The sequence below is a fragment of the Eumetopias jubatus genome, unplaced genomic scaffold (genome assembly GCF_037043125.1).
Source record: "Eumetopias jubatus isolate StellerSeaLion01/CBP00866 unplaced genomic scaffold, mEumJub1_p1.0 scaffold_15, whole genome shotgun sequence".
Classification (NCBI taxonomy): domain Eukaryota; kingdom Metazoa; phylum Chordata; class Mammalia; order Carnivora; family Otariidae; genus Eumetopias; species Eumetopias jubatus.
The window spans coordinates 57,207,719-57,220,733 of record NW_028274821.1 but is presented as its reverse complement, the minus strand read 5'-3'; the positions used below and the strand labels follow the sequence as shown (position 1 = coordinate 57,220,733).

The 13,015-nt window shown below is 42.2% G+C and overlaps 1 protein-coding gene across 3 annotated transcripts in view; it reads right to left on the bottom strand.

Moving 5' to 3' along the window:
* The window catches only part of NFX1 (nuclear transcription factor, X-box binding 1), a 72,432-nt gene that overhangs the window by 58,900 nt on the left and 517 nt on the right, over positions 1-13,015 (bottom strand). For all 3 annotated transcript variants that reach the window (XM_028115159.2, XM_088019203.1, XM_028115160.2), the window contains exon 2: positions 8,456-9,457. In XM_028115159.2, the coding sequence (XP_027970960.1) occupies positions 8,456-9,457 (1,002 nt within the window). The remainder of the gene's footprint in view (positions 1-8,455; positions 9,458-13,015) is intronic.

Genomic DNA, 13,015 nt, shown 5'->3' with positions numbered 1-13,015 from the left:
AGACTTTGGCATAGCTCAGTCCCCTACCGCCTTCAGGTGTTTACTCAAAATGGGATCTTCTCAATGAGAAGACTGGCCTTGGCCATATTTTAAAAAATTGTAACCCACTCCCTCAACATTCCCTATTACTTTTCCATACTGTATTTTTCTCCACACCACTTGAATCTTATAGATCATTTATTTTCTCCACACCACTTATATATCATATATTTGCTTTTTTGATTTCCTAACTCTATATACAGAATGTACACTCCTTGATGGCTGAGGTTTTTACCTACAGGGCTGCCTGGGACATAGTGGGCACTCAAGGATACTTGTATGAATGAATGAAAAGAAATAAAAATATAGCAAAAGGTTCCAGAAAGACCTAGAAAGAGAAATAGTATAATCCTTTCACCAACAATGCTTCGGTTTTATCAAAACATGTGTAACACATGTAAAATATGGTACTGTCCGGAATAGCTCTCTGCTGGTAAACTGTAACATTTCAGGTCCAAGACTCTTGTCTGCTGGCTGCCAGCCCTGGCCTGACCACTGGCTCTTCTTCAGTCCTAAATCCTCTTCCACTAGGGTTTCCCCATAATTTCTCAGTCACAACTCTGTCTACTCCATACTTGTACTTTGAAAGCATGTCAGTAAAGAGGGTGATGCACCCACTGAAATAATCGGAAAAGACCTGACTGAAGTGTTAACTGACTACAGACTTTTCAGATGCACCAATAAATAACTGTTAAAAAAAAAAAACCCAAAAGCAATACTGATTTGAAAAATCCAAGAGTACACTGTGATTAAAAAAAAAAAAGCCATTAAAAAAATAGATGTACACTAAAAATAATGATACACTAAAAAACAGATGTACACTAAAAATAATCTGATATCTGGAAACTTATCTTAAAATATATCAGCAGAAATAAAAAATAGATAAAAATGGGAGATTCTTTAAATATTAATGCTTATCTATTTTATTGCACATTATATATTTAGAATACAGTGCAAAGATTTCTTAATGAGTGGAAAATATCACATTATAATAAGCAAAAAGATGAACACTGTTTATATTATATGATTTAAACAATGTAAAACTGAGCATTGGAAAATTCTATAAGAAAATAGAACAAAAGGTTAAAGCTGGTTATTATGTAGATGCTGGGACTAAAGGTGAATTATCTACTAAAGCGACTTTATTAAGTTACCTCATGAAATGTGAGGCAGCTGTTTTTAAAAAGCTAATACACGGGCTCCACGCTCAGTGAGGAGTTTGCTTGAGATTCCTTCTCCCTCTGCCCCTCCTGCCCGTGCTCTCTCTCACTCTCTCTAAAGAAAATAAATAAATCTTTAAAAAAAAAAAGCTAATACAATATAAACATGGTCAACATGTTCAAGATGGTTTTGCTGAGGGATGCCTGGGTGGCTCAGTCGGTTAAGCGTCTGCCTTCGGCTCAGGTCATGATCCCAGGGTCCTGGGATGGAGCCTTGCATCGGGCTCCTTGCTCCGCGGGGAGCCTGCTTCTCCCTCTGCCTGCTGCTCCCCCTGCTTGTGCTCTCTGGCAAATAAACACATAAAATCTTAAAAAAAAAAAAAAGATGGTTTTGCTGAGTCTGAAGCATATGTCAGACACCACATTTATTTATGGGAGTCTGAAGCTTGTGGCAGAGCTTAGGGACTGGAGGTAAAAGTTCAGAAGTCAGCACAGCAGAGCCAGTGGCTGAAAGATACGGAACCAGTTGTAATCTTCCAATGAGACCTTATCAAGTAAGAAGAACAGAGGGCTAAGATAAAGCCCTGGGAAACACCAACATTTAAGAAAGAGGTGGAGGAAGAGCAACTTGAAGGACACAAGCTGGAACAGCCAAGGAGAACAAGGAGGACCAGAAATGTATGGTATCAAGGAAGTAACATTTCAACAAAGACTCCTTTACATCAGACTCAAAGGGAAGCCCAGGACAGAGACTGAAATACATCAGTCTGCAGGTGGCAACAGGAAGGCACTAATGACCTATCAGTAGCTGGGAGGCAAGTGGTGATGATGGCAGAGGACCGAGAAGTGAATCAAAACAGGGAAAAGGAAACAAGAGTGGTGACTCTTGATTAAACTGGAATGGAAGGAAAGGAAACACTGGGGGGGGGCAGGGAGGGGGACACACGACAAGGGCAGTTTTTCCTTTCGAGTGTGTGACAGACTTGGGAAGAGAGCTTCAGGCTGAGAACTTGGAATGGTAGATGTGAAAAGGCTGACGGAAGAAAACAAAGGAGATTTCAGAATGAATGAACAAAAAGGAGGTTAGGCACAGATGTCTCTGAGTTCGCATTAAAGGGAGCAAAAAGCTGAGCAAATTAGGCCTGATGATCTCCCCTTTCTCTGTGAAGGAGGAGGCAAGGAGGTCCACTGAGTTTGAGGGAGACGTATGGCAGGAAGGTCTGAATAAGACTGGAAAAGATTTGGAGTAGTCTTAGATGAAAATGAGAAGGACAGCTGACCAAGGTCATATAAGGGGAAATGGGCAGTACTGAAAGTCAACTGAAGTTGGAGAATCACTAATCAAAAATATTTACTGAGAACCTACTGTGTGCCAGGCATTGTTTAAACACTAAGAATATACAGTCAACAAACCAGACAAAAATCTACTGCCCGTAGGAAGTTATTATCTAGTAGGGAAAGGTAAATAAACAAATAATGAAAAATTATTGAAATTATATAAAAAAATAGTGATATCAAATAGTGATAAGTGCTATGGAGAAAAACAAACCAGTAAAGGATAGGGAATGCTGGTGACGGGGGAAATACTAGAGTTCTATACAGGGTGATCAGGAAGACTTCCCTCAGAGGGTGAGTGAATCTGCAGCAGCACCAAATCTGTACTATCAAATGATTTCCTGGAACAGCATTCTGTTAGTCAGATGGAGCAGAAAAGGTAGACTGCAGCATCAACCCCGGGTGGGGATTCTGCCAAATGGCTTGGCAAAAGGATAATACTTTAAAAATTACATTAAGGCCCAGCCTGAAAAGGGAATAAAGGATGGACAGCTGACGATACAGTTAGTGGGTGGGACAGACAGAGAGTGCCAGAAGGACAGGAGGTAATGGTCAGAAAATAGTAGGGGGTGTGGAGGGATAATGAAGGTGAAAGTCACTGTGGTTGAGAAGATCAAAGAATGTGAGGATGGTATAATCCATATGATCACTAAAGTCTTGCAGAATAATAGCAGGATTTATGGTAAATCAGCAGTTCTCAAATCAATAACTTGGAGGCTTGTTAAAAAATAAGATTGCTGGGCCCTACTCCCAGAATTTCTGTTTGTTAAGTCTGAGGTGAGGCCCAAGAATATGCTTTTCTAATAAGTTCCCCAGTGTTGCTGATGGCTGCTGGTCTGGAACTACACTTTGAGAACCACTGTAGAAGAAGAAAGATATAGGCGAGAGGCTTTAATAAATGATGCTAGGGCTGGGAGATTTGGAGGCTAATACATGGCAAAGATAAAGAGACATGGAAGGTGATGTAGCCAAAAAGTGATATAGCATTAGGTTCAAAGGAGCAGGGATTCTGATACAAGATAGAAGTGTAATGGTTCAGAAAGGACACTGGGAGAGGAGCATGCTCTTCCCGTCCTCCAGAAACTAAGGCAAGCAGGATAAAGGAAAAGAGCATGCTCTGAACAGGCTGTAAGGAAAGGGGTGAACTTAGAGAAGGCCACAGATTAATTCAGATTAATTAAGAGCAGGAGCAGAGGGGCGCCTGGGTGGCTCAGCCATTAAGCATTTGCCTTCAGCTCAGGTCATGATCCCAGGGTCCTGGCATTGAGCCCCGCATCAGGCTCCCTGCTCTGCGGGAAGCCTGCTTCTTCCTCTCTCACTCCCCCTGCTTGTGTTCCCTCTGTCAAATAAATAAAATCTTCAAAAAAAAAAGGGGTGCCTGGGTGGCTCAGTTGGTTAAGCGACTGCCTTCAGCTCAGGTCATGATCCTGGAGTCCCGGGATCGAGTCCCACATCGGGCTCTCTGCTCAGCAGGGAGTCTGCTTCTCCCTCTGACCCTCTTCCTTCTCATGCTCTCTATCTCTCATTCTCTCTCTCTCAAATAAATAAAATCTTTAAAAAAATTTTAAAAAAATCTTCAAAAAAAAAAAAAGAGCAGGAGCAGAGCAGGAACTGACTAAGGATATAGGGGATCCTGTTACCAGAGAATGAGGGATGCAGACAGCTTGGGAGAACAGGAGCAGTGCTAGTTTCAGTACAGAACAAGAGTAAGCAAAGACTACTCTCCAGCAGCCATGGAGACTTATATTTGGGGTGATCCTCTTTCCATTCTAATCAAGCTTTCATCTCCACCACTCCACCAAAACTGCTCTTATCAAGACCAATAACCTTCACACCACCAAATCCAACAATCGATATGCAGTTGTCCTCTTACTGGACCCTTCAGTAGCATCTGGCACAACTGATCACTCCCTTCTCCTTGAGTTCTTTTTTTAATTTGGTGTTTAAAACATGGTTCACTCACTTCGGGGCACCTGGGTGGCTCAGTCATTAAGTGGCTGCCTTCGGCTCAGGTCATGGTCCCAGGGTCCTGAGATTGAGCCCAGCATTGGGCACCCTGCTTGGCGGGAAGCCTGCTTCTCCCTCTCCCACTCCCCCTGCTTGTGTTCCTTCTCTCGCTATGTCTCTATCAAATAAATAAATAAAATCTTAAAAAAAAAAAACATGGTTCACTTCCAGGGTGCCTGGGTGGCTCAGTCGGTTAAGTGTCTGCCTTCAGCTCTGGTCATGAACCCAGGATCCTGGGGTCAAGCCCTGCATTGGGATCCCTTTTCAGAGGGCAGCCTACTTCTCCCCCTCCCTCTGTCCTTTCCCCTGCTTATGCCTAGTCATTCATACATACACACCTAAATTCTTTAAGCAAAAACACGGTTTGCTTCCTAGTTCAATTCCTACTCATTCTCCATTTCTTTTGCTGGGTCCCGACCTTCCCGCCTTGAAACGCTGAGGTATAGGAAGGCTCTACCCTCAAACTTTTCTTCTCTGACTACACTCACACCTTAGGTGACCTCTAGTCTGTTAGAGGACTCCTTGTTGAAAGTTCCCAAATTTAAATCTCCAGTCCAGATCTCTGCCTGAATTTTTAACTCCCTACCTAACCAAATTCTCTAAATTTGGTTTAGGAGACAAACAAAGGAGTAGACAAAACAAAACATATCCAAAAACACCTTTTCCAACAAGGAAGTCTAAGAAAACTTTTCCAACAAGAAGACTAAGAAAGACTGGGAGGAGACTAAGGAGACATGATGACTAATTGCAATGTGGTATCCTGGACTGGATCCTGGAACAAAAAAAGGATGGCAGTGGAAAAAATGGCGAAATCCAAATAAAGTCTACAGTTTAGTTTATACCAGTGTTAATTTCTTGGTTTTGACCAAGGACCAGAGTTAGTTATGTAAGATATTAACATCAGACAAAGCTGGGTGAAGAATACATGGGAATTCCCTGTACTATCTTTGTAACTTTTCTATAAATCCAAAATTATCTCAAACTAGAAAGTTTTCAAAACAAACAACACCTTTTCCTCTCCCAGGTTTTACCATTTCAGTACCTGGCAATTCTACTTTTTTTTTTTTTAAAGATTTTATTTTTTAAATAGTCTCTATTGCTAATGTGGGGCTCGAACCTACACCCCAGAGATCAAGAGTTGCATGCTCCACTGACTGACCCAGTCAGGCACCCCAGCAATTCTAATTTTACATTAGTCAGACACAAAAGCCTTGGCTTGGTCCTCGAACCCTCTCATTCTCTTGCAGCCAACATCTAGTCTATCTCCAAATCCTGACAGTTTTATCTTCCAAATACACCCAAAGTCTAACACTCTTACCTCTTCCAACACTACTATCCTAGGCCAAGTCTCCATCATCAACTATGTGAATTACTGCAACAGCCTCCTAACTTGTATCCTTGCTTACTTAGAGCCAATTCTCCACACAGCAGGCTGAGTGATCGTTTTAGAATGCTAGTAAGATTATGTCATCCCTTTTCCCCAAACCCTCCAGCTGCTTCTCATCATCTTAATCAGAACCAAATCCAAGGGACTCACATGATCCAGCCCCTGTGATTTCTCTGAGATCCTTTACTGCCTGCCTCTTCCGTTGCTCACAATGTCCCCCTCCCACCCGAATCTAAACTTGCTTCTCCTTCTGCTTGGAATACTCTTCAAGAGAGCCACATGGTGCACTTCTGCATTTCCTCTGGTCTCTATTCAAGTGTCTGATCAAACAGACCAACCTAGCTAAACAAGTGCCCCTGTTCCTCTGTCCTTTTAACCTGCTTTATATTTCTCTTTAGTCCTTACTCACCACCTAACATATTAAATATTGGTTTAAGGGCTTTCTGCCTGCCTTCCCTACCAGAATGTGAATCTCACCAATACTGTACTCCCAGTACTGAGAACAGTGCTTATACGTAGTACTTATTCAATAAATATGAATAAAATGTTCTCAAAAATATGTGGGTATGTGAGGCCAAGAGAGATCTGTTAGGTATAATTCTAAGATGGCCTCTAAAATTCCCACATGCATACAGGTGTGCATGCCCTGTATAATCTCCTTCCCTTGAGTATGGGTGGGGCTGATCTAATCAGGCTAACCCTTTAAAAAGAGTTTAGGGATCAAAGAAGTCAGAGAGATCTGAACAATCTGTAGCACATATTTTCCTACAGACCTTGAAAAAGAAAAGTACCATGTTGTGTAGAGGACCATGTGGTAGGGTATTGCAGGGGAGAGAGACTGGTTGCTGTGTTGCTTTAGAGGGCAGAACCTGAACCAGGGTATAGAAAGTATTTATTGGAAAGAACTTTTCAGTTCAATGGACGGAAGAACTTTCCAACAGAGCTAAGTACCTTTTATGTTCTAAGAGCTATAATAAGCAATAGGGATATGAAAATGAAGAAAGAGGGGTGCTTAAGTGCTCGGCTGGTTAAGTGTGGGACTCTTGATTTTGATTCATGTCATGATCTTGGGGTCATGAGATTGAGCCCCACATTGGACTCTGTGCTCAGCAGGGAGTCTGCTTGAGATTCTCTCTCTACATCTCTCTGCCCCTCCCCACCACTTGTGCGCACATGCACGCTCTCTCTCTCCTCTCCCAAATGAATAAATTAAACCTTTACAAAAAAATGAAAAAAGATAGTTTCTGCTTCCGAGGAGCTTACAGACTAGTGGAGGGCACTGACACATAAATGATGATGGCTTCCAGTGGTAACTGCTCTAACTGAAGCATGTGTATGTAAGGGAAGACGTATCACAAGGCAAGAAAAGATTAATGCCATCTGTAACGGTGAGAACAGGTGTCCTGGACATGTCGCTAAACTAGCTATTGAAAAATGAGTAAGAATTCATTAGTGAATGCAGTGGTAGACATTCTAAACTTTTTTTTTTAAAGATTTTATTTATTTATTTGAGAGAGAGAATGAGAGACAGAGAGCATGAGAGGGAGGAGGGTCAGAGGGAGAAGCAGACTCCCTGCTGAGCAGGGAGCCCGATTCAGGACTCGATCCTGGGACTCCAGGATCATGACCTGAGCTGAAGGCAGTCGCTTAACCAACTGAGCCACCCAGGCGCCCCAGTGGTAGACATTCTAGACAAAGAGAGCCACATACGCAACAGCAGGGAAAGATGAAACGGCACAGAGTACAGGGAATAAAACGTGGTGAGGGACTGAGGCAGCATAAGGTGGAGTGGCCGGGTAAGGAAGAACCCAGAATCTGTATGTGGTGAGAAATAAACAGGGGAGGGGCGCCTGGGTGGCTCAGTCGTTAAGTGTCTACCTTCGGCTCAGGTCATGATCCCAGGGTCCTGGGATTGAGCCCCGCATCGGGCTCCCTGCTCCTCAGGAAGCCTGCTTCTCCCTCTCCCACTCCCCCGCTTGTGTTCCCTCTCTGTCTCTCTGTCAAAAAAAAGAAAGAATAAACAGGGGAGCTACACAGTTCAATGTGTGTTTTAGAAAGATCACTCTCTGATGCTAGTGTGACAGCTGGACTGAGAGAGAGAAACTGAAGACGGCAAGAGTGGTCAGTACCTCTTGCAGATAAGCAGACAAGAGATAATGCAGGCTGGAACGAAGAGAGGTAGTGGAGATGTTACCATCCCCTACTTGTGCTTTCAAGATTAAAAAAAAAAAGTCTTGTAACCAAACATCTGTAAGACCCATATTTGCATTTTAAAAAACCCTTACTAAATTTCTTGTTTGTTAAGAAAAAAAGTTCCCTATTTGTATTTGCTTATGATATATAAAAACTAAGTAAATGGCTATCTACTGGAGAGGGAAGCAAGTGGTGGCAGGACCCAGGCAGATGATGAACAAGGACAGAGCGAGATGTTTCACTGTGTACCTTTTTATACTTTCTGGTTCCTGAACTCTGTGTATTATCTATTAAAAAACAAAACAAAACATTTCCACCCTCTAGGTAGATTTACCTGTGTGTGTTTCCACATTCTTTAGCACATGGTTCTGTTTGCCTCGGGGGAAAGATGTTACTAGAGGATCCTGCCTCCTTACAGCACATTTCTCTGGGTCAACCCTTCTGGAAGACTTGTTGACGACTGACAAGTTCCCACTGTCACAGGCAGATTTTGCTGGTCTTTCATTAGGATTATCCTTTGGAATGGGGACCATGTTGTTTCTGGGTCCGGCATTTGTAGGTCGTTGGCCCTCTTGTTTTGGTGGATTCCTGCCTGGTCGTGGCCTGGCCCCTTCCACTTCCCAGGGAGGCCTTTTCTGTGGGTATCTTCTTTGCTCATTGCGTCTGGCCGCATACCCATCTAATACTCCTTTCTTAAAGGATGTATCCGAAGAGTCAGGGTGGATAACCCCCACAGGTTTGGTATTTTCAGGTCCAGCATCCTCGGATTTTGGAGTCATTCTGTTACCCCACTCACATTTGAGTTTTCCTTTGACTTTTGGTCCTCTACCATAGCTGTAAACAAACTGGGCTGCTTTTTTGGGTTTTGCTCCCCTGGGATCTGCACCAATAATTTCCTTCTCATTCTCAGAAGGGCTATGTTCTCTGGGGTTTGTCCCACTCTCTGACCTAGCCATACTTTCTAAGCCAGCTGCATCTGAGGTCTGGTCAGTGAGATTCTGTACTTTCTTGACTTTGATATGCTGCTTTTCACTCCTCAATTTCTGCCAAGGTTGATTCTGAAGGCCATGGCTCTTGAGTGATTTGTTAGAAGCAGAGGACTGAAAAGAAATCTGTTGACTTTTAGGTTTGCTTCCCAAAGGATAACTCTGCTGATGAACAGCAGAGATGTCATCATAAGGGACTTGCCGAGAAAGGTGACAGGGAGGTGGTGAACTATAATTTCTTCTATCAATCCTATTAGAATCTAGTCTCCTTTGACTCCCACAATTTAGACCAGAATTTTTTCTCTCCTGAGGAATAAACTCAGCAGCATCCGTATTGAATTTAAAAGTACCTAGGACATAAGAAAATAGACATGCCAGTGAAGAAATTAATCATCACTCATGAAGCCCAGAAGACTCTAAACCATTATCTAAACATTATTTTCCTAAGGACCTGTATAAAACAGGCTCTTAGTGAGGCCTATGTTTCCTGTGAATGTGATGGGTTCAAGGTGCTTGTGGAACACTGACCATTCCATGTCCAGTAACCTCACCAATAGCCACTGCTAAGAACTACTAAGTAAAACTGCTCACCTGGGTGATTGTTATTATTATTATTATTTATTTTTTTAAATATAAGCTCCACGCTCTATATAGGGCTTGAAATCACAACCCCAAGATTGAGAGTCACGTGCTGTGCCTACTGAGCCAGCCAGGCATGCTAATCAGGCATTATTTATACATGCACTTATTTTATCAAAAAATTTCAGGTCAACAAACAATTCTGGGGTGAGAATCAATCAGCAGGTTCCATGTGGTCTTTCAAAGCTCTTAAGGTAGCACTGTGTAACATCAAGTAAACGGGTTTTGGAGTCAGCCAAAATCAGTTTGAAGTCTGGCCCTCCAATTTATGATATGAGCCTAGGGATATCATTTGATTGCTTTTAGCCTTCGTTCTCTCATCCATGACAAAAGATGATACTATTTCAAAGGGCTACTGTGACATTTAATTAAGATTTCATATGGATAGTACTTAACATAATGAGTACATTAGTTCCCATCTCTTCCCCCGACCCAGGAATATACTTTACATTTTCCATATATAACCTTTATAATATAGTCCAGAATCTGAGTCTCAAAAATTAAGTATATGCCTCTTCAACCCACTCATTTTTCCCCCCAATGTGCTTCTTTGTTCCTGAAGCCCAAAGACTAAATGATTTGCCTAAGGATACAAAACTAGTTAGTAGGAAAGTCAGAATTATGTGTAGTATATGGATTATACAGTTGACCTTTAAACAACACAAGTTTTAAACTACACAAGTCCACTGATAGGTGAATTTTTTACAGTACAGTACTGCAAGCATATTTTCTTTTCCTCATGATTTTCCTGATAACATTTTCTTTACTCTAGCTTACTTTATTTTTAAGAGTACAGTATATAATACATATATCATGCAAAATATGTATTAATCGACTGTTTGTTACTGGTAAGGCTTCTGGTCAACAATAGACTGTTAGTAGTTAAGTTTCTGGGGAATCGTAAGTTATATGTGGATTTTCCACTGTGAGGGGGACTGGCATCCTTAACCACATGATGTTTAAGGGTCAACCGTACTATGAATCAATAGGGCTTGGAAGACATGGGTTTATGTCCCTGCCCATCACTTGTGTCTTTATGCAAATGACTTAACCCCAATTTTCTTATAAGGAATGGAGAAAGTAACAATCCCTACACCAAAGAGTTGCTATGAAAAATAAAGCAAGTTAGTAACACACATAAAGTGGTAAAAATGGTGTTATTTTTGCTGTTAGGACTATAGACTATCTAAAACACACAGACCTGACCTCAGATGGGTGCAGTGCAGAGCCTGTGGGTTTCAGGTTTAATAATAAACGCTAACATTTATTAGGTAATTAGCGTGTGCCAGGCACTATTCTAAACACTTTGCATCTGTTAACTCATTTAATCCTTACATTCCTGATGAGAAAGCTGAGACACTGAGAAAGTTACTTGCCAAAGGCCACAGAGGTGTTCCAAAGCAGACTCAGGATTCCACCCCAGGCTATATGGCCCTAAAAACCACACTCTTACACTGCAGTGTCAGAGGCTGGGCAGTGGGTACCATAGGAACATATACTCAAGAACTGAATGAGATCATAAAGGTCATAGGGTAACCTCTCACTCAATCCCGGATCTTTCCTGAAAGTTTTCTCACAGGCAATTCTGGGGATGGGGTGGAAAGCCTTACAAAACAAGAGGATTAGACAGATTCAGAAGGTGTCAAAGGAGATGTTCCAGAAACATAAGAGAGAACATAAAGGTGGGAATGGATACATTAGACCGAGCGGGTATTGTAAAGTCCTCTCCTTCTTGAAGAAACAAAGTTGGAGAGGGGCAGAAGAAAAGTCAGTAAAGTTGTCCAGAATAGCCTGGTAAAGGATGGGAAGAAGGTGTTCCACGTTCAGCAAGCAGTAAGGAGTTGATCAACTAGAGAGTCTAGACAGGGCCTCACTTATTCATATACAGTATGGTTCGATTAGACATGAGGTAGTAGGTAATGCCCTCAGAAAGACCCTTGAGAGGTAGGAGGAAAGGAAAAAGGGTACACGAATCAGGAATCTGCATCTGAGACACAAAGATCTGAGACACCACCCCCTTTTCTCTTTAGTATTTTAAGTAGCTAGAAGTTACTCAGTAAATAGGATACAAGTGATAGATTGAAGAGAACATAGAAGCATAGTAAGTGTCCAACAGGTGAGTGGAGAAGAATAAGGGGAAATCCAAGAGATTGTGAAGTCTAAAAATAAAGCTGGCATTGGAGAGTCTGCCCATGGGCAGGAAGATATCCCTGAACCTGTCTGCTATTGAGGACAGGTGTGGGCAAGAGAACTAAACCCTGAGTGGAGATGGAGGTGTGGGCTAAAGATGATGCTGAAATAAGAGCACGGAATGGGAACCAAGGCAAAAACAAACTAAGGAACAGGAGAGGGTCTGGAGAGGTCCCTGGACTAGGCAACTCTGCCGGAATAGATGGGGAGGAGGTTGGAACCTGGGGAACAAAGGAGGCCAAAACTATAACTCACAACTGGCCTCACCCAATCCTGCCTCAAACATTGAAGGGTGTAGAAATGGGCCAGAAGTGAGCCTGAGGATGGGAAGATCAATGCATCCAGTTTAGAGGATCTGGGGAAAAAAATGGGTGGGAGAATAACAAAACATCACACTAACCTAAAAAGGTTCCCATCCCACAAGATTTAAAACCTAAATCAGGACTAGGGTTTGGAAAATGCAACTTTTTTGACCAAGACCCACAGTAACAAGTACATTTTAGCTGCCACCCAGTACACAAACACACATACACTCTTCTTGGTGCCCCAACACTGGTAAGTGGCAGAACTAAGACTCAAACCAATGACTGTTTACAAACCACATGCTGCAAACTGCTGTCCTATTTTTCAGAAAGAGTGGGTCCTGAAATCAGATCAACATAGTGGGTTGTGACAAGTATTTTTTCAAAGAAAACAGAAAATAAGAGTGTACTGCAATTAGTAAGGAAAAGCACTACGCCCTAAAACTTTTGGTTCTTTTTTATATTTACACACGTGTGCACTGAGTCAGATGTAAAATGTTTCTTTTTGGTCTCTGCCCAAAAAGTTTGGAGAACAAAGACCTAAAGTACCCCCTGAAGGAAATGGAAATGGATGCCACATTAACAGCCAAATGAAGCTGTTCTACACATAGAACCAACTCCAACAGAAGTGGGCTAACAATTATGGAACAGGTACGGTACAGGGTGAGAGCTTTCACAGGAATTAACTTAATTGCCCCCAACCGATGGATGAGGAAACAGACTCTGTCACATTGCGAGGTCGTGGCAGTCTGAGAATGGAAACCACTGATGTTCGGC